This window comes from Pleurodeles waltl, chromosome 4_1, assembly GCF_031143425.1.
Source record: "Pleurodeles waltl isolate 20211129_DDA chromosome 4_1, aPleWal1.hap1.20221129, whole genome shotgun sequence".
NCBI lineage: Eukaryota > Metazoa > Chordata > Amphibia > Caudata > Salamandridae > Pleurodeles > Pleurodeles waltl.
This window is the reverse complement of record NC_090442.1, coordinates 732388777-732410545: the sequence shown is the minus strand read 5'-3', so window position 1 is coordinate 732410545 and position 21769 is coordinate 732388777. Positions and strand designations below refer to the sequence as shown.

At 44.2% G+C, this 21769-nt stretch overlaps 1 protein-coding gene across 1 annotated transcript in view; it reads right to left on the bottom strand.

The window, feature by feature from the left end:
* Positions 1 to 8740: 8740 nt before the first annotated feature.
* The window catches only part of LRGUK (leucine rich repeats and guanylate kinase domain containing), a 386639-nt gene continuing 373610 nt past the window's right edge, over positions 8741 to 21769 (bottom strand). Inside the window, exons 18-20 of the mRNA XM_069229317.1 lie at positions 18556 to 18690; positions 17867 to 18042; positions 8741 to 11274 (exon numbers count right to left, since the gene is read on the bottom strand). Coding sequence (XP_069085418.1) covers positions 11093 to 11274; positions 17867 to 18042; positions 18556 to 18690 — 493 coding nt within the window. The 3' untranslated portion in view covers positions 8741 to 11092. The remainder of the gene's footprint in view (positions 11275 to 17866; positions 18043 to 18555; positions 18691 to 21769) is intronic.

The following is a 21769-nucleotide window of genomic DNA, read 5'->3' as shown; positions in this document are numbered from 1 at the left end:
TACCGTTTTTGTGGAGGAACGCCTGGCTGCCAAGATAACATTACAGACTTTGTGAGGAAAGTCGAAAACTGTCCACTGCTGCTGCTAAATCTCCACGCATGAAGGGACAGAGTTGACAGGTTCGGGTGGAGGACCCTCCCCTGCTGCTGCGACAGAAGATCCTCCCAAAGGGGCAGCCTGATCGGAGGAGTGATACTCATTGTCAGAAGCTCGAAATACCAGACTCTCTGTGCCCAATCCAGAGCCAGAAGGATTACTTTACCCTGGTTTTTCTTGATCTTCTTGAGAACTCTGGGCAAGAGGCCTAAGCTCCACTCGCGATGAAAAGCGTTGCCGAGCAAGGGCCACCTTGGAAACTCCAATGCATAATACTGATGACAATGCATGTTTCCTTTGGAGGCGAATAGGTCTAACAAAGGCTCTCCCCGCTGCTGAAGAGACCTTGTGCCACCTTCAAATGGAGATGCCACTCGTGGCCTGCTAGACATCGACAGCTGAGTTCATCAGCTCTTGCGTTCAGAGACTCTGCCACGTGTTGAGCCACCAGGGTTATGCCCTGTTGTTCCACCCATGGCCAGAGATGCAGGACCTCTTGACAAAGCGTTACCTACCCCAACCCACCCTGCTTGTTGCAGTACCACTTGGCAGTGGTGGTGTCCGTGAACACCTGCACTATCTTCCCCTTGAAAGAGGGAAGGAATGCCTTCAACATTAGTCGGATCGCCCTGAGCTCCAGCATGTTGATGTGGAGCCTGGCTTCAGCTGGAGACCAGAGTCCTCTGATCTCCACCTCTCCCAGATGGCCACCCCATTACAGAAGTTATGCATCCTTTGCTACTGTGAGGTTTGGTTGTAGAAGAGAGAGGAGTCTGCCTCTGACCCAATCGTGGTTCTTTCACCACCACTTGCAGTACCCTCCGAGATCTGGACCATGTCGGAGAGATTTCCCTGATGCGGTGCCCACTGGAACTTCAGGTCCCACTGCAGGGCCTGCATATGCCTTCTAGCATGTTTTACCAGCAGGATGCAGGAGGCCATGAAGCCCAGCAATCTTGGAGTCACTCTGACCAAAATCCAGGACCGAGTCTGAAACATCGGTATCATAGCCTGAATATCTTGGACTCACTGCTTGTGAAACTGCACTCTGTACAGAACTGCTCAAATGAAAGGGAGTGTCTGAGAGGGAGTAATGTGTGACTTCGGCACATTTAAAAGTGAACCCCAGTGAATGCATGAGGTTTGCCATAGGCTGGAGGTGGGAGACAACAGCCTGGGGTGAACTTGCCTTTAACAGCCAGTCGTCAAGGTAGGGGAAGACTGAAACGCCTGACCTGCGCAGATGAGCTGCAACCACCACCACCACCATCATCTTGGTGAACACTTGAGGGCCACTGGTAAGACCAAATGGCAGCACAGTGAAGTGAAAGTGTTTGTAGCCTACCTTGAACCACAGGTAATGCCTGTGGGCCCTTAGGATTAGGATATGGAACTGCAAGTCTAGCACTACCAACCAGTCTTCTGGGTCTAGGGCAGACAAGACCTTAGACAAAATGAGCATATTGAACTTCTCCTTCTTGAGGAAGTGATTTACAGTCCATAAGTCTAGAACAGGGCAAAGACCCTTGTTTTTTTGGGGTATAAGAAAGTAGCTGGAATAACAACCACTGCCGATAGCGAGACCCTTTCTATGGCTTTCTTGGCCAAGAAAGCTGTAACTTCCTCTTAGACCAGACACAAATGTTCCCCCGCCAGCCATTCGAACTTAGGTGGGACAGGAGGAGGAAAGGATTGAAAAGGCAGGGCGTAGCCTTTCTTGATGATCTGCAGTACCTATGTGTCTGATGGTAATGACTTCCAGAAGATGAGATGATGGTATATTCTCTCTCCAACTGGGCACGCATGTCCTGCAGATGCAAAGTAGGAGGGCTTAGAGGCTGCAGCTGCCGGGGACTGTGTGGTAGATCACTTCTGGCCTGCAGATCCTCTAGATCTGAAAACACCTCGCTCACGTCCTTGCATACTCTGGGTTGGTTGGTTGGTGTCACACCCTTTCCGTAGCCGTAAAAGGCCGGCAGTGGACAAGTGGTCACAGAGAGGCCCAAGGGCTTGGCCTTAGCCAGAGAGTCCTTAAAGCACTCCAGCGCCGAGTCTGCCTTCTCAGCAAACACGTGAGTGCCATTGAAGGGCATGTCCATCAGATATGCTTGGACATCCCCCCCTGCCCCCCCCCCCCCCAAAAAAAAACTGATGTTCTCAGCAAGGCGTGGCACCTTAAGGGCACTGTTGATGCAACCACTCTGCCCAGCGAATCTGTGTTGTCTACTCCACACTGTATGGTGAACTTAGTTTCATCTCTCCCATCTTTCACCGCTTAGGAGAGTATGGCCCGTGCCTCCTCCGGGACCTGAGGCAGCATTCGCACAACTGTGTCCCAAATGGTATGGGAGAAATGGCCCATTAAGCACAAGGTGTTCACCGACCTCGTTGCCAGGCTGGTGGAACAAAACAACTTCTTCCCAAGATGGTGCAGCCTATTGGATTCCTTAATCAAGGGGAGCAGAAGGGGATGTGCCTGGGGTAAAGGCACGGACAGCCAAGCTCTCAGGGGTGGGGTGTTGGCTGAGAAAGCGAGGGTCACCCAGAGTGGGCGGATGGTAGCAGGCAATCGTCCTATTAACAGGAGCCCTGGTGCTGGGCTTGGACTAAGTTCCCACCAGGGCGTCTGTAAGTGCCTCACTGAAGGGCAAAAGGGGTTCAGATGTGGAAGCCCCAGGTTGAAGCACTTCTGTCAAGATGTTTGTCTTGATCCCCACTGAGGGTAGTTCGAGGTCAAGGACCTATGCTGCTCTATTCACCCCCATCACATAGGATGCGCCCTCCTCCATAGTCACTGTGGGGGGAAAAGAATCCAGTGTCTGGAGAGGTGTCCAGACCACTGGCCTCTCATACCTCCTCATATCATTCCATGGATCTATCTTTCTAGTTGGTGTTCTAAAGGGCCCAGTGACCCCTCTCATTCTTCTCCAATTCCTGGCATCATGAAATAAGGGCCAGACAATGATCTGGCAACTGTGGGTGCCGTCGACACCAGAATTAGTCATAAGCTGCTGTTCCAGCTCCAGATCATCAGGTATAAGAATGGGGCTGGTGCCGGGAGCATCAGCTTCGTGACCGGCGCAGGGGAAGGTTGCCTCGGTATGACCGGCGCCGGTCCAGATCCAAACTCGATCCCTGAGACTTTGCCAGAGCTGAGGCCAAAGCCATAGGCGTGGATCCAGCTGCAGTCTCATCTGACCCTGAAGGTGCACCAGAGGCGTCGGCCAACTCGAATACACAGCGGATGGCTTTGTAGAACTCTTTTATTTGATCGTGTGTCAACCCAGTCTCAAAGGTGGGAGATGCGGTATTGAACTGGCTAACAGCTCTGCAGATGCATGCTGGCATGCATGTCTCATCGGCTGACGGACGAGGTGAAGTTGAAGTCCTCTTGGACGATGACTTCTTGTGCCTCCTTCCTGAGTATCCAGAGGACCTCGAATGGGAGGAAGAGGACTTGGGGCTCCGAGATCGGTCCCAAGACCTGCTTCTCAACTGAAGCGGCTGTTCCCTTTGTGGGTCCAAAGTGGAACTTGCTCCTGGAGAAACTGTTGCTTCCATGTATTCCTGGATTTGTTTAATAGCTTTCCTTTCCATATTTTTTAATGGAAAGGGCAGTTTATGATTGATTGATAGATTAAAACAACCTTCAATACCCCTGAAGACTTTAACATTGTGGTGATCACTATTAGACCTCACAGCCATAGCCAAACATTTTGCCTGTCTTGCTTCACTTTTGCTGATCTTTACCAGTGCTAAAGTACATGTGCTCACTCCTCTAAAAGATGGGAACCTTGGGGTATCCACAACTGGCATATTTAATTTACAGATAAGTCCCTTTAAAGTGAACTATAGTTGTCCAGTGCCTGTAAATTAAATGCTTCTAGTGGGCCTGAAGCACTGATTGTGCCACCCACTTAAGTAGTCCTTTAAACATGTCAGGCCTGCCACTGCAGAGCATATTTGTGCAGTTTCACTGCCTTGTCAACTTGGCATTTAAAACCCCTTGCCAATCCTTAAACACCCCTTTTATTACACATGCCACCCCTAAGTTAAGCCCTATGTAGCCCATAGGGCAGGGTCCAGTGTAAGCAAAAGGAAAGACATATAGGGGCAGATTTAAGAGCCCTAGCGCCACAGTAGCATTATTTTATTTAATGCCACTATGGCCCAACAAGGCCAAAATCGCTGCACCAAATTTACAAAGTGGCGCAAAGCATGCATTATGCCACTTTGTAACCCTTTGCACTACATGTGCCAGGCATAATGTATACAAAGGGGGCGTTCCCCCATGGGGGGTGGCGTGAGAAAATGGCTCATAGCAGGTGTTAAAAGGAGGAACATCTTTGTTTACAATGGGCTTTGCAGGATTAGCATCACAATTTTTTTCCCCTAATCCTGCAAAGCTCCGAACCAGCGTCACAAAATGTTCACACTAGTTTCCCTAACTACCGCCATAGTGTGCTGTATCTTAGATGCTGTGCACACATGGTGGCATTAGGGAGAGCACTAAAGGGCACAGGGATAGTGCACAGCACTGGGTGCAGCAACACTTTCCTTAAATCAGGTCCATAATTTTCAGTTTTACATGTCCTGGTAGTGAAAAACTCCCAAATTTATTTTTCACTTCTGTGAGGTTTACCCTTCTCATAGGATAACATTGAGGTTTCCTTAATACAATTATTAAGTGTAGTTATGATTAGGAAGGAGTAGGACTGTTGTGTTTGGTACCTATGGACTTGTAATAATAAATCCTCCTTAATGGTATATAGTGGGATTTATGATTACAACTTTAAAAAGGCCACTTTTAGAAAGTTGGCAATTTGCTTTGCTCTTAATCCCTGTGTGCCTGCTGTCTGCCTCCAATACACATCTGGGTTAGGTGACGGGCTTGCTTTGTGCATTCTCTCTAGACAGTTACACACAAAGGGAGCTGGGATGTGCCTGATGGGCCATCCTGGGCTGGATGGGAAGGAGGAGCTGACAGTTGCACCTGAATAGGGCTGTCTGTCCCAACACAAAGAGCTGCTTACCCTTTACTCCTCCCCCCCCCTCCTCCTTCCCCGTGGTATGCCTGGATCCTGGACAGGAGAGGGTGGACCTGTGTGCACTTCAAAGCCACTCTTTGAAGTCACTACCACTTCAAAGGCACCAGTGGGTATAAGAACTGGACTTAGGATCCTATCAATTCAGTACACTTCTGACTCTGTGGATACTCTGCCAGGAAGAAGGACTGTCGTGCTGCTACCGGGACTGCTACTCTACTGGACTGCTGACCTGAAAAGGCTGCTTTTTTTTTTTTTTTTCCTGTGCTATCCTGCTGCCCTCCTTGCCTGGAGTGGATCCATATCATCCCCAGAATCAAAGTGACTCCAAGAGATTGCTAGCTTGCCTCCTGTTCTGAAGTCTCAGGGACATCAAAGACTTCATTTAACTCTGCTAAAGCTTCTGAACTCTGCCGACTGTGAGTCCTACCCTGCCAAATGGTGCCTTACCCAGGGTTTGACCCTTGGAAGTGGGATCTGCAGCTGTCTTTTACAAAAACCCATGCAACATTGCAACGGTGCAGATTAGAACCGCAGCATCTGTCCTCGACGCATTTCCACTACCACTGAGGAGAAGGATATCGCAGCACCAACAGTGCGGCTCGGAATCAATGCATTGCCCTGGCTCCCAACGTATCGCTAGCTGCATGGCTCAACGACGACGCATTGCCTTCACTTTAAAGGGTTTGATGTTGAATCTCAAGGACATCACACCAGCGACTGCACAGTTTGACAATGCCATTCTGGACTGCGTGGATCACAACTAATGCATCACCTCCCCGGCTCCTGCCAACTAGAGACCCAGGCCCATATTTATACTTTTTTAGCGCCACATTTGCGTCATTTTTTGATGCAAAAGCGGCACAAACGTACAAAATACAACTGTATTTTGTACGTTTGCGCAGCTTTTGTGTCAAAAAGCGGCACAAATGCGGCACTAAAAAAGTATAAATATGGGCCCCAATTTCTAACATTCCCTTTTTCAGCTGGTTAGATACCAACTCCTGATCAGCTCAGTCATAATGAGGGTAACAACTCATAGAGGTAGTAAGCGGGCCAACAGTGTGCTTGGCAGGTCGACTTTTTTTTTCATCGATGATGGTCTGCCTGATTTTTTTATGAAGTTTCATTAAAAATTGTCAGAAAGTCCTCACTATGTTGTGATTTGCTGTGGAAATCCTTCAGGCATTACATGCCAGATATTTCTTTCAATATCTTGAAGCTTTATTTGTGGGTGTTTTAAGCTTCTCTCCTACCCAAAAGTGGATAATGTTGGTTGCTTGTTTTAGGGGTCTGTGGGTTATCACTTGTGCATTTTGCATGGATCCTTGATGTCTGCAAATCTGCTTCTACACCACATTAATTTTAATTTTCGGGTGTCTCACTTCAATTTTAAAAGGTTGCAGTTTTGTGGTAAAAACCATTTATTGGCAGTTTTAGAAGTTGAATAGGGGGCGTTCTCTTCTAGTGTGTCCTTGATGTTTAAAAATTATTTCATTTGTCTTAGGAGCACTTGACACTGATTGTAGCATTACATTGAATAAAGAAAGAATCACTTTCATTGGTCTGATAGAGGTTTGGTTGGCTAGTTCTTGCCCCTCATTCTGCGACTGAGCTTCAGCCAAGATATCTGGTTGATCACTGCAAGATCAAACCATGAGAGAGATTTGCCCTCAAAGCTGACCAGCAAAAACGTCTAAGAAAAGACAGACAAGTGTGTACCTGTTAGATGAAACCCAAGCGCTCCTTGGCCCGTATTTATACTTTTTTTGCGCCGCATTTGCGTCGTTTTTTGACGCAAAAACGGCGCAAACTTGCAAAATACCATTGTATTTTGTAGGTTTGCGCCGTTTTGCGTCAAAAAGCGGCGCAAATGCGGCGCTAAAAAAAAGTATAAATACGGGCCAAGGGTTTTCAATGAGATCGCAGGTTTTTTGAAATTTTATTTTGGCAATCAGGAGGCAGGGTCATCCGTAAGGATGATCTTGTTTGATAATGTATCGAGATGATCTTGTTTATAATGTATCGAGGTGAAGTGTAAGGCTGAGAAAGTCACCCAGTGCTGCAGTGTGGATTTTGACAGTTCGCACTTATGAACAGCATACGGCTAGATATCAAATGCAGTGGGGGGTGACGGGAATCTCAGAGCAGGTGGGATCCTTGCGGGATTATTTGTACTGCAGCTCCCTTTCTTCTCTGTTCTTGCAAACTTTTCTGGGGAACGGTGAGAGGCACATCATGTGGAAGGGATGCAGAGATATAAGCGCACCATGTTCAGTTGGACAAGATAGATTATAAGATTCTCCAGATTGAATGAGTATTTTTACAGCTGAGAGGGTGTTAATCGCACCAGATTTTATGGGAATTGGAAGGGAACTCTCAAAGTCTCTAGACCCTGTAGAACATGGCTTGAAGACCTGGTCTGTGAGGGGTGTCAGGCCAAGGTAGTTACTTCAATGAAACTGGGTCCTTTTCTGATTGTCGGTTCTTCCTGTCATGGAGTGGTGCTTTCTAGCAGGCATTCTGAATGCTTTATCTTGTGTATCGAGTCACAATGTGGTACTGACTGAATTGAATCTGCTACATGGTAGTGGTGTCCAAAACCCCTTGGGGGGTGGGGGGAGGGAGGGATAGTTGCCAGAATCTTTGTCCCGGGTAGAGATGAGTCAGGAGAGTAATACATTTGAAAAAAGCTTCCAACATCTTCTTAGACACAAAAAGATGAATTCCATGGCAAAACACAAGACAACACCTTTGGTATGCTGCAATTCCTTGGACTGCAAAATGTTGCAGAAAGCTACTGTCTGCCCATGACTATTTTGAGTGACAAGCCAGCAGATAGAATGATGTATCCACAGAAACTCACTCATTATTTCAGGTCAATCAACATTGCTGAAAGAGGAAGAGAGCTGTTAAGCAAGTATGTATGACTGCCTGCCCTGAACAAATCAGAACGGTTGTCTGTAGTTAAACTACTTTGACTGGCTGCTGTTCTGGCCTGCTCTATCACAAACTGACAATCTTGTGGTGGGACATGACTTAGTGAATTCAGAAAATGGTGGAGTCATCAAGAGTTGCTTTGGTACCAGGCGAACAGGAAAAAGTTGTCCACTGCTACCTGTTTATGCCTGTGTAACTGGTGCCATTACATCGCCTGCAAGAAGACATCTGAACTGTGGTGATATACACCATCGACAGAAGCGTGATTGTTTGTCAATATAGAATCTTTCGTGTACCCTCTTAAAAAACCTGCGTGGTCACTGTGAAGTCTCTTGTGTTGGAGTGTGGCGTGTGTTGAGTGCCCTGTGCAAATGACAAATTCTTGCACACTTGGAACGACGGCTCCTGGTTTTGGGGAATGCAGCTGTTTCTATGATGAACTTTGTACAACATCTCTTCCTAAGGAGTCAGAAACATGGCTTCAGTTTGAAGGGGGTGCTAGAAAAAACTTCCACCATTCAGGCTTGTTTTACATAATCACGAAGTGGATAAAGAAACCATCTACCAAAATGGATAACATACCACTTGAACTGTGTGTTTGTACAAGTTCATACGTGTATCTCACCCATGACTCCATCAGTAATACATGTCTGCCGTAATTCTATAAATACAAATATTTTATTGAAATATGATCAGGAACTTTTAGAATTAGTTAATTTTTAACAGGTACTTTTTAACCGGTGGAACACACGTTCTGTTTACAGATACAAAAACAGTAAAAAAAATAAAGAAAAAAAAAATGATGTTTTAAACTGCATTAAGAAATGCACACTTTTGAAGCATTAGGGGTTCCCTCGTTCTATAATTGGCTTTCTCGTCTGTTTAATGTAGTCCTCTTGACTTCACCTTTATTAGTAGCCCCCAGCCATACTCAGGACGTTATCCATTCATGTGTGATTTACGCAAATCCTTTAGCATCAAGAAGCTGACTTGTCCAGCCTTGTCTCCTCTTAACTTTAATGTGGCTGCTTCTGTGATGTCAAAACAGCTTGGTTTATTTGGCCTGATATTAAATACCAACTTTCACAATAAATAAATGGACACAGGGCCGGCTTTAGCACTGGTGCCACCCTGTGCGACAGTCTTTTTTCCCATCCCCCCCAACCCATGACCACCTCTTGGATTCCTTCACTTCCACCCGACAAATGTGCCCCTCCTGTCTCCATAGCCCCCCGTCCACATACATTCACTTGTTTTAAAGCGATTGTAAAGGCTGACTTTACTAATCCACCCAGCTATCCACATAAAATATGGTTTTGTTCTTTGCAGCAGGCGTATTAACACTTGGTGCTACTTTATGGCAAGTCAAAACTGTTGCTAGACGAAACTCCAATCTCTCTTTCTAGCAGGAACATTAATCACAAGAGGTATCTTGACATTTTAATTGTTTCCTGAAGGCTGGACACACAAGGAACTTTCAGCAGTTGCTTTTGAATCGCAAGTTTAGTAAGTTATTGCTAAACACAGCGCCCCCCTGAGGTCAGCGCCCCCAATCCAGGCCAGCACCCAGTGCGGCTGCACCGCTTGCACCACCCTAAAGCCGACCCTGAATCGACAAGCTATGTCATAAAATAATTTTACGGATCGGTGTAGAAAACACAAATCTGCTATTTCAATCCCTTCCTCAGTTTAGGAGCTCTAGCCCGGTGTGTTTGCTTTGTTTTTAGGATAAACTATGACAATGTGTTTGTGGTCTCTTAAGGCACGTGTGTACAGTACATATTCCCATTTTACTTGGACTTTTCATGACACTCCGGTGGCGCTAACCACTGCTCCATATGTACAAGGAGGCGTAATGCCACTTTTTGTGGCATTATGCCTCCTTGTAAATATGGGCCCCTCCGACGCAGTTTTCTGCATCAGAGGGATGTGCAATGGGCGTTGGGGTGGGCATTCCACTGCAACACCCATTGTTTTTGACACTGCCTCAGATTTACGATTTGTCATGAACCTGAGGCAGCGCCAGAAACTAACACCACCCCATGGATGGTGTAAGCATGGCAAAACAAGGAGGAATGCTTTTATTCCTCCTCGTTTTTTTTTGCTTTTTCTATGTGTGCTGCACTTTGCAGCACAAATAGAAAAAGCACAATGCCATGGATGATTGTTTATGAGCAGGAAGGTGTCCCTTCCTGCACATAAACAATCATTCCGAAATGATGCTTTGGTCCTATGTGTGCTGCTTTTTGCAGCACACATAGAAGTGTCAAATCGCCATAATAGATTGTTTAAGTGCAGGAAGGTATACCTTCCTGCACATAAACCATTTATCCCCTTAATGCAGACACCCTTGCACTATGGTGCAAGGATGCCTACATTGCTGAAGGCAGCTTAATTTAGCGCTAATGTAGGGGGAAACGCAGGGCTGCGCCGTATTTCTGTAAATATGGGGCACCCTGCATTTTGAAAGTGGCGCAGCACTGCACTGTGCCCCATTGTCTTAAATCAGGGCCTAAGAGAGAAAACACAATCTTTTGTAAAATAACCAACATTTTTGAGGATTTTCAAAACAGAGAGGCAGAGAGTGTGTGCGTATTTTTGTCTACGTATATGTAAAAAATCCTGGTGAAATCTGACAGACATCTCACCAAACCCCACTGAAAGGACCTATTTATCAGAAAATACATTTGACAGGGGGGTGTAGCACCCCCCACCATGGAGCTACGCACCTGTCCAGTTCCATCACCCCAGCTTAAAACCATAACATGGAAATAGAATTAAAGCTTTCGTATTTAATCATTGCTTTGATTTGCTGAACGAACATAGTGACGTGGCAATCTAAGATGACTGCAGGCCCATTTTCTGAGAAAGCTGGAAATCGAAGTGAAAAATTACATAGCTCTGATTGCAAACATCTAACTGCAAAAAATGTAATATTAAGTAGTCTATAGGCACATAAATATTTGAATGTCGTGTGTTTTCATGGACATCGGCTCTGGACATGGCTGCTGTTAGGGTTCTTTTAGTTTGCGTCCAGAAGGGATTGGCGGCAGAACAGGCTTCGTGTTGGAGCCGGGGCGGCTCGGGATGCTGAGGCGAGACGGAGACACCTTTGCTTTGCTTGCTCTGATATCAGACCTGTCAGTGGACAGGAGCCGAGGGGTCTCTGGGGTACTGTTGGAGGCTGAAGGCTCTGTAGAGAGTAGATAATAAATGACATGTTTGACAATCACACAAAAAACAAGAAGTAAAAGACGAACAACAAAGCACCTATTCACAAAACAAGTACTTGTGCAAAATTTCACAAAATAATTGGGGCATATTAGCAATCTTTCACGCCACCTTGCTGCTCTGCGTGGAAACAAAAGGGCAGGAATGCATTGTATTTAACATACCAGTGGCGTAACAAAACTTGAGGGCCTCCCCCACACTCCAGACCCAGTCAGGAGCTCTCAGCGTCCCGCAACACGGGAGCTATTGTTACGCCACTGCATTATACAACATATTCTAGTCATTGCCTACTGCTGGCACACATTTGGCAGCCTAGCACCAACACAGGAACTCTTGTGTCATGTTGCAAGGGCGTCTGTGTTGTAGGTAGGATTGTTTTTGTGCCGGTAGGGGCACCTTCCTGCACATAAACAATCTTCTGAGGCACTTTCCTCTTTCTATGTGGGTGCAGCATAATGCAGCATACTTAGAAATAGGAAACAACGAGGAGAACTAATGATATTTCTCTTTGTTGTGTCTCAGGTGAGGAGGCCTACAATGCTGACCCATTCCCAGATCTAACAGTGTTGGTAAATCTGGGAATGTGTCAGAATCCATGGGAGGATGCCTGGGAACACTCAACCGCCACCCATGGAACACCTCCTTGTCACACAGTAACACAAGGCAGCGATTTGAGCTGCCATGCGGTACTCTAGATTTATCAAGCGCGCAAGGAATCGCTTAGTTATGGCTTAGTTATGGCTTGATAAATCTAGAAAATCACTGCATTGCATTACTCTGCGTCTGGAAGGCGTTCCATGGATGGAGCCTGGCTGTTCCAACACATCCACCGTTGGATTTTGGTACATTCCCAGATTTACCAACACTGGTAAAACTGGGAATGCGTCAAAATGCTACACCTCCCCAGGGGAGGCGCAACAAGGAGAAATATCTTTATTTTTCATTGTTGTTTCCTCTTTCTAAGTGTGCTGCATGATGCAGCACACATAGAAAGAGGAAAATGCCAGTGAGGATTGTTTATGAGCAGGAAAGTGCCCCGTCCTGCAAAAATTCAATCTTACCGACAATGCAGGCACACGGCGCAAGGGTGTCTGTGTTAGCGCTAGGCAGCCAAAAGGGCCGGTGCAAGGAAAGGACAGCAATGTACCGTATGACATTAAATATGGCAAATTCTTGCCCTTTCATGCAGTGCAGAGAAGCTATGCAGATTGCTGCGCTGAGTGAAATATTGATCAATGAGTCCCATTATTTCTAGGACTATAATTGAATCCACTGTGGATTTTTTATGTTCTACAGATACCAAATCAGATATGAAGATGTACTCGCCACCTCTATAGATCCATAAGTCTGTTTGAAGTCCCTTCTTCATGGTTAAGAATTCCAGAATTCTTCAAAAAAATAAAAGCTTGCAGTGTCACTCTGAGACACCAGACTCTGGGTTCAAAATACCGTGGTTATGTGTTAGAGGCTCCATAGGGGCACTTGCAAAGCACCCTCTCCTGATTTCGCTTTGAGGAGTTTGACAGCAATGGCTCAGATCCCTGTGAGAAGACAGGGGCAGGAAAATCACACGTGGTTCTGTGGAACATATCTAAGCGGGACGTAGGTAAGACAGTAATGTTTGCTTTTCACCCAGAATACGCAAGCCATTCATTCATATGCTGCACTGATCATTTCTTCCTATTTGTAGAAAGCTTATAGGAAAGAGTTAAGAGTAAAGGAAAACCGGGCCTTCCGTGAATGGATTACTCAGAAGTGCTCAGCCCAGATGAGTTTTAGTCCTGACATCAGAATTCGTATAATAATAATACTTACACAATGTCTTCTGACCACCAAGTGGCTGCCTTATGGATCTCAACTTACAGAATACTTCAAACAATGATGCTATTGTAACCTTCTGTTATCAAGAATAAGCCACAACCTGACCAGAAGTGAAAAATAAGTTCAAAGATAACCTAATACATTCTTTTAATAATCAGACTACATCCTGATCGAAAATGCCAAATTAGCTAATTTAATTTGCCCTGGCAATGCAGTTTTGGTCCAATATTTTAATGCAAAGTATAAGGGTTCTCTACACAACAAGGTTCAATGGATGAAAAATGAGCTGAATGGTGTGAAAATCTCCCAGCACAACAATGGGGCAATAAAAGAAGGACAAAGTCAGAAGTCAGGCACTTAAGCTCAACCATAGCGAATTGAATTTAATACTCAAATTCAAAAGATAGGCAAGAGACTAACCAGATTTGAGAAACAGATTTGCCTGAGACATATCTATGAAAAACGTCAATGTGACAGTGCATATCTTAGAGAACTATTAATGCCTCAAAGATTTCTGCTTTCTAGTGTTAAAGTACGACCCCCCCTTTCTGCCTGTCTCCTTGAAGTCTTCTGTAACAGTCAGTTGCTTCCTGGTGTTTTTTCTGTGCTTTCTACAAACATTAATCGTGACCTTCGAATTTCCCTCTAAGTTCTTTCGTCTTGTTTCCAGACCAAATTTTGGGAAAAACAAATCTGAAAATGGCGTCCATATACAGAAACTTCCAGGGTGCACGTCTGACATCATTGAGAGGCTGGACTTACTACTAAACGGTGGTCGACTACAGCCAAAGGAGAAACAAAAGAGAAAGGCAAGAGAGAGACAATTCCTAACCACGAAATTGCTGATTAATGTACAGCAAGTGAATCTAGAGAGGAATTCATGTCGCAAAACTTAAATATGTAATTGCTCCCTATTCTGAGAATGGGCACCTCTCCAGAATCTTAAGCAAGAGGTTTCAAATCTCTAAAACAACCTCTTGAGCACACATGGGGGTGAAACCCTTCAAAAGGTGAACTACTGAAGGGCTTTATGAGAAAGAGAAAGACATACTGAAAATTACTTCAGCTAAGCAGCCCTTTAGTGGGCGATATACATTCCCATTCGGCAAAGGATGCCTAGCCACCGTCAGTAAGTTGCAGTGGACGAGGGGAGTCAAATAAACTTCCACTATGATGACAAAAAAGGGATTTTTTCAAGTCCTCGTGGTCTGGCATCTATACTACACAACAGCATCTATTGTAATGGAGAAAACGCTCTTGTTGGGTGGGCAGGCAGTATGCCTCCGGACTTCATCCATACCTGTCAGGGAAGAGACTGCAGTCTGATGCAGCAGCAGGGAACAGTCCCTATGTGACAGCATACAGTAGTCTTCACATCAGGCAGTGGTCCCCTAATTGTTACATCAGAGTTCGGCCCGCCCCCTATTCTCCCAAATCAGAAAGTCATTCTCACTGTAATAATTGGATGAGAGTCGCTTATAAGCAATAATCCCCTTTTTAGTCAGTAACAAGAACTATGCCTGGCCATTACTTTTTAAAGACCCTTTCATAACAAAGGATGCATCCAATCTCCCTCTTCTGCCTTTTCCTTTCTAAACAGACCTTTTTTGGGGGGAGAGTCGGAGTGTCCTCTTCTACATTATTTATCTACCCAAAGCTGATCTGTTGAAGGGTGAACTGTTGCGTGTGACCACCCTTTTCTATGTGCTTGATAGTGTTAGTCCTCATTGTAGGCCTTGGTGCATGCTGACATTGTACGTGTTTTTGTAAAATGTGTGGTTCTCTTGGCATAGGTGTGCTAGGCCGGGAGTGTAGGCCTAAGTAAACATGACTACGCCTGCTTCATTTTCTGCCAGCTTACAGAATGTTTGTATGTGAAAAACTGTCTTATATGTTCTGCTTTTGTTGCTCCAGCTGGAAAGGATATTTTTCTCGTGGCTGAAGAGGCTTCTGCAGGTCGAGCTTGTAGAGTTCCCTGCTGGAGGAATTCAAAAGTACCAAGGGCTCGTGCTTTGGAATACTTAGAATACAGTTTACCTGTGTTCCAAGTGCAATTTCTGACCGAATTAGCCACACCTACTCCATAGTCTTCTTAAAGGAAGAAAGGTATATATGCCCTTGGCAATCGGGGAGACAGAAAAAAAGACTGTTTTCTGGGCAGGGTGCTGTCAAACGAAGACCAAATTAAGGCCTTCCCGTCTACAGGAGGTTCTACACAGCACAGAAAATATAGACACTAATAATAAGCAAGCGAACAAGGTTTTTTTTAGATTCGGGGGTCAGGGATGTTTCAATATGCATTTAGGCTTCTCAATAACATCATCAGAGCCTAGGCATGAAGAAAGTTTTCTATGCTGATGACTCCCAGCTAATACTGAAATTTGACAAGCCTGATTCAGAATCAGGACTCCTTTCATGGTGGTGTCTCAGCCATTGAATATAGGTATAGATGAAGTCTTGAGGCATACTGCCTGCCCACCCAATAAGAGCGTTTTCTCCACTACAATATATGCTGTTGTGTAGTACAGATGCCAGACCACGAGGACTTGAAAAAAGCCCTTTTTTGTCATGCTCAATGAATGAAAACCTCCTGAAGTTAGAAGCCTTCAAACATGCAGATCAGCATTGTAGTTGCTTCCTGTTACCATCCAATGAGGCTTATGAGAAACCACATATCCCCCTCCACCTCAAGACCTTAGCCATGAATAATGGAACTGTGTCTAGGCTTGAGTGAGCAGACCGGTTATAAGGGTCTTCCTGACTGCCCGCCCACCTGCCTGCTAAAAGTTCAGAAAATGGCCATTCAGCTGCAAAACAACTGCAGGAAAATCAGCTTCCGACTGCTTGTCGATTCAGTTCAAAGATCACTTTTTTGCCCATAAAAACCTTTAGGGGACTACTCCTAGTAACTAGCACTATGGAATAAAAATCTTCTCCAACTGCATCTTATTGAGAAATGCAGCATACATAAAAGAGCTCTTCAAATCCACTTTTGTTGAGCCCTCTTCTTGGCCTTTGGGAAGTCCAGTTCCTAGCGTTGTAACAGCCTTTGGTTGAACGTTTGTGCTTTACATTTACCAAATTCATTCATTCAATCATGTGTGATGGCCAATGTTTTGGATGTTTCTCATAATCAATCATTTTTAATTACTGAGTTGTTCCTTATTATGATAAACAATCTTGCCTGATGTAAAGAGAACGGCACAAAATGAATTCTAATCCCTACAAAATAACAAGGTTTGTTTGGGTGCTGATTTAGTGCGTTTGGCGGTGAGGCCCATTTAGCTTCCTCCTGCAAAAGCAAGAGACTCTCTGAGAGATTTGTGGGATTCCATGTACCCCTACCTCGCATTACCATCACTAAGAGAGGGGCACGAGTCTGTTTTCTACAACGATCACAATATCATCTGAGGACTACAGAAATCTGCTCGAGTGTTACCCTCAAATTATTGGTGGTTCTCACACCACAATAAACGTGCCGACTGATTACATTTGCTCTCCGTTGATCTCTTCATACATGCTTACATCATGCTACTTTAAGCTTCATAATGCCTGGCGCATACAAGGACAGAGTATCTTTTTATTTATTAAAAACAAGATTCCATTCCAAAGGTCACTACTGTATATAGCGAACTTCACCAACACTAATTACTTTTGTATGAGGCAGAATATGTTAAAAATATGTTGTGTAATACTCAAATGGTTCTTATTTTTCATGGTTGCACTTACAATTTATTACTGTGAAGTTGTCATATTTGTATTTGATTCTGCCTTGATATAATTCCACTGTATGAGGGCTTGGATTTGTTGGAGACATCGCAAATGCAGCCTTTCTCTACACTGGTAAGTGACCATAGCAGGCGAAGACAGGTGTGGAGTGTACACCTATGATACCAGAACAGGTCCACAAAATGGTCACCACAATACTGACAGCAAAGGCTCCCAAGGAATGGAAGAGAGGTGTGGAGCGTACACCTGTGATACCAGAACAGGTCCACAAAATGGTCACCACGATACTGACAGCAAAGGGCTCCCAAGGAAGCAGAATACTTAAAATGGCATTTCACTCAAAGTTGAGAATCAAGTCAAACTTGGCTAATTTTCTGTCTAGTCTATCGGCCCCTTTTAGCGGTCGTTAAGTACATCTTGCATAAGTGCCATATTAGTCACAGGCGTACTGGGCTTTCTGGAATTGTAAGTTGTGGTTTACAGATGGTATTTACAAAAGTGTCCAACAATTAAATATTTGGACAGCTTAGAAGTCCAACCTTGCAGTTAGAGGCCACATAGTTAATCAGAAACACAGCAATGGTTGATCCTTTTAAAACCACAGTTCATATCGTTTCTTCTGAGTCTGCGTACTATATGAAAATATGCCTCTTTTTTTCCTTTAGTCTAAAATTTGAATCAGGGAAGGTATCAAAATGTTATCTTAAAAACATCTACTTGAATTTTCATTTCACATTATTTTCAAACTGAATTTTTTTTTTGCCACTTTACTGATGTATATACATGTATGCATTTTTTTTATAATAAAAAAGTACTAAGATCTTTGATCTTTTTTGTTTGAGTAGCTAAAATGTAATACTTGAGGAGAGAGGAACTGGTGGACACGTATGTACTATCTATTTTGTCTCAAAACACAAGCATGCGCACCCTTCAAACCTCAGCCAGCACTCATTGTGCCATCACATAAAGGGAGTGCTTTAATATAAAACGTCAGATATGTTCACCTTTCAAACCTTCCGTTGCCGGCCCAATCCCAGTCAGGTCCAGCGGTTCAATGGGCACAGCCTCAGCCAGCTCGAAGGTGAAGGTTGGAGTATGGAGAACCGCAGAGCCTTCTGCTGAGTAGGCACCAGCTGAGGAGAGCATGGACAGACCGGAGCTGGCCCGGGACTCCCTAGAACTGCAAATGGAAAATAGGAAATATTTCTACTCATGAATTACACCTGGATTTGCATCAGGACCTAGAATTGCACATAACATGAAATGCACTATGTTTGGTAATTATTAAGAAGTTTTTTTCATGCAATGTTTAACTTTTTCCCTCTAGTTTGAGAATTAGTCCGTTATATAATAACTTTCTAAGGACAAATGGAGCTTGAGGACGGGGCAGCGTTCCACAGGGTCACTCTGGTATCCCAGTGGTTGCTGCAGCCACCATTGTGGTCTCTCTTTTCACTTGTAGATCCATCTCTACCCCTCTGGCTATGATTGAGGACTATTCAAAAATTGTCATTGTACCAGATACCAATAACAATAATGGTAATACAATTAGAAAATGTACTGTACAACTATATTAAAAGCACTTGCATCAGCCTTCCTGAAGTATGAAATATTTGGTAAGAGGCAGTTCCAAATGATCCCGGTATGGCACGAAATACAAGTGACATGCCACCAGACTGGTGGATGAACTCACCTAGTGTCAGGGCTCGGGGGGAAAAGGCTTTGGTCCTGCGTTATATTACTGCCGCTTGGGAGGATGGAAGGTTCAGAAGAGGAGTCAACCAGACGTAGTTGAGGGCTTACTGGCGCAGGTGCTGTGACTGCACCTCTGAAATAAATACAATAGCATATTCATGGCGTTTTTTTATTTATTTCATAATTTACATGTATACCCTATGATATCCAGTGATAACGTACACTTTGCAGCCATTTAAAAAATATGAAACTCTGAACTAAAATATCGAATTTTACATTAGCTAATACCAATACAGTTAATTAGAGAAATCTGTAAATAAAACATCAAATACATTCTTATTAATGCGCAAAACACAACTAACACAGATACTAACACAGAAAACGAGGCGGATTTACAAGCTCTATATACGTGTAAGTGCAATCCGTATGCACCACTGTCTATAAATGTATTGTTATATAGTGTATCAAATTCCATTTGGTGGGAATATGATGATCAAATACTGCAAATTAAAGATTGTACATGTTATAAAAACAATGGCTAAAATACCACGGTTCATTTGTATAGTGATCACAACAAATTGAGCGGTCTGTTGACACCAAGGTAATGGGTGTTATTATTATTACTCATGTTATCAACCTTGAAAAGACTAAGGATAAGAAATCAAACGCTTGACTTGATAGTTGTCCCCTAAACTGCTGCAGTGGGGACTAAATCACAAGGCTAACCTACCAGGTGTTGAGTTGCTGTACTGATCTATACATGATTCTAAATCAGAATGATGCCCTGGACTGAATACTGCCCCTTGCAGAGGGGAAATAATTTATATAGTACAAACTAAGCAATCTTGCTGAATGGAGTGAGAAGTCCAGGAAAGCCCTGAATATGCCTCAGCGGATACTTTGATTTGTGGCTAGAAGTTCAAGCTTGAAAGGAGCAGCGACCACTCAGAAATGAGAAACAGGCAAGTTATTACTTGTGGACACATTAACCTACAGATGACTCATGAGAGCTATATGAGGAGGGAGAGACCCCAAATCTTAATCAGTTGGAGCTCTGAGGGTGAATGCTTATGCATGAGTTCCCAGTGTGGGAGGAGGTTTGAATGTTAATGGCTGTCGGTGAGTGGAGTTGTCATGTTTAAAGACGTGTTGGACACTAATTTAAGGTAATCGTAGTTTATTCCATAATAGGGAGCGCAGCCCGCTGACATGTCCGTGTCCAACTTCGTCTGCCAACAAATCTCACTGCTAGCATTCCATTTCATCAACATAGAATTAGAGCTAGGTAAGAACCAACATATGCAAGTACCTAAGAACTAACATAACAGGATTTCTGAGTGTTAATGTCTGTGCGAGTTCCCAGTGCACGCAGTTCTGCACATTGATATCTTCGTGAGGAGTTTTCATGGTGTTCCACCAAAATATTGTATCAAAAATATCGTCTGACTATAACAATGTAATTAAAGTAATGTGTCTACCGAAATATAGTGGCTCAAATAAGGAAGGATACATTTTTTAAACTGTTTCATTTATATTGAAGTTGAAAATATTGTTTGCTATTATATAATTATTATGGAATTTTATTATATTGTCTTGTTTTTTATTACGTATGCTATTTTAAAATTATCATGTTTTTAAACATTTTGTTATTTATATTTTTTTCGGGTTGCTGGGTTTAGTGACGCTTGGGGAGGTAGTGTTTTCTTAAAATTATATGTTTTGTGTACATTAATTAGTTAATTATGTTATCTTTTTATTGTTACTTATTTGTTTAAAGATTTACATGTTTACATTATGAAGTACATTTTTATTTCGGATTATTGGGTTTATTGGGGATTTATTATTTTTATATCAATCCAAGTTAATTGATTAATTTGTTGATTATTTGATATTTTTGATTGTTTCTTTAATTTCATTTTGTATTTATGTATTAAACTTTACATTCAGGTTGCAAGTTTATTTGGTGGGTAATTTTTATGTTTTTACGATGCAGGTTCCCTCAGGACTACACTTCCAATGGTCCCCTGAACTTTATTCCAGCATGCCAACACACTCCTTATACAATTCCATCACACTCTCCAAGACATGTAGCATTTGCTTCAAACCACCTGCTCAGTTCCACCCATACCAAAATGCGTCCTGCATAGGTGCCCTCTTATCTATGCAGGCTTGTTTATACAACCCTGTCATCTGAACAAAACCTTTCATCTTTGAAGGCCCACTGCTGACCAGACATGAAATGCAAACACTGTGGCCCTCATTATGAGTCTGGCGGGCTGACTCACAGAGGTGGTCAGACCGCCGCAGTCATGGCGGTCCAACTACACATTATGACCGTGGCGGAGCTGCCACGGTCTGACCGCCGACACTGCCAGGTTGCCAGCAGCCTGGCGGTCCCAGTGGTTGTAATCTGCCAGGGCAGCGCTGCTTACGAGTCCCCAAACTGCCAGCCTTTTCATGGTGGTTCCACCGCCACGGAAAGGCTGGCGGAATGGGGGCGTCAGGCCCCCCTTGGGGTTCCCTGCCCTGTGCTGCCCAAGCACTTGGCATGGGCAGTGCAGGGCCCCCATGCACAGCCCGTCGTGCATTCCACAGCCCGAATTACCGGCAGTGGAATGCGCAACAGGTGCTGCTGCACCCGCCACATTGCCGCCAGCTTGATTACGAGTTGGCTGCAATGTTAAGGCCCTGTTCACCGCAGGGCCGGCGGGAGGAAACGCTGTTTCCACCCATCGGTCATGCTGTGAACTTCAAACAGAGCCAGCGGTGTTTGGTCCGTACAGGTGGTCTCTCTGAGGTTTGAGTTTGGCAGTCCGCCTCTGCCACCTGCCAAACTCATAATGAGGGCCTGTGTTTCCTCACACTCACTCCAACACCCAATTTATTCCACACTGTTTAGTTGCATGGATGTTCACTGCAGGTAGAAGGGGCCTGGAACAGCCTCAGGCTTTCAGACTTATGTAGCATGCCTTCAATTAGAAGAAAACAGCAGCCACGTGACAAATACAAATCCCAGTTACAGCCATCAATCAAACAAAGCAATCCTGTTGACAGAGAGGAGTCAGAAACTTCCTTTGGGATATTGTCTGATTTTCCTTTTTTACATGGCACTTCATAGGTCTTGATGGAGTGCATCTCCAAGCATGGTGCCTAATCAACTACTTAACATTATCCTCTTCATCACAGGAAACCAAATTTGATTAAACCCAGTC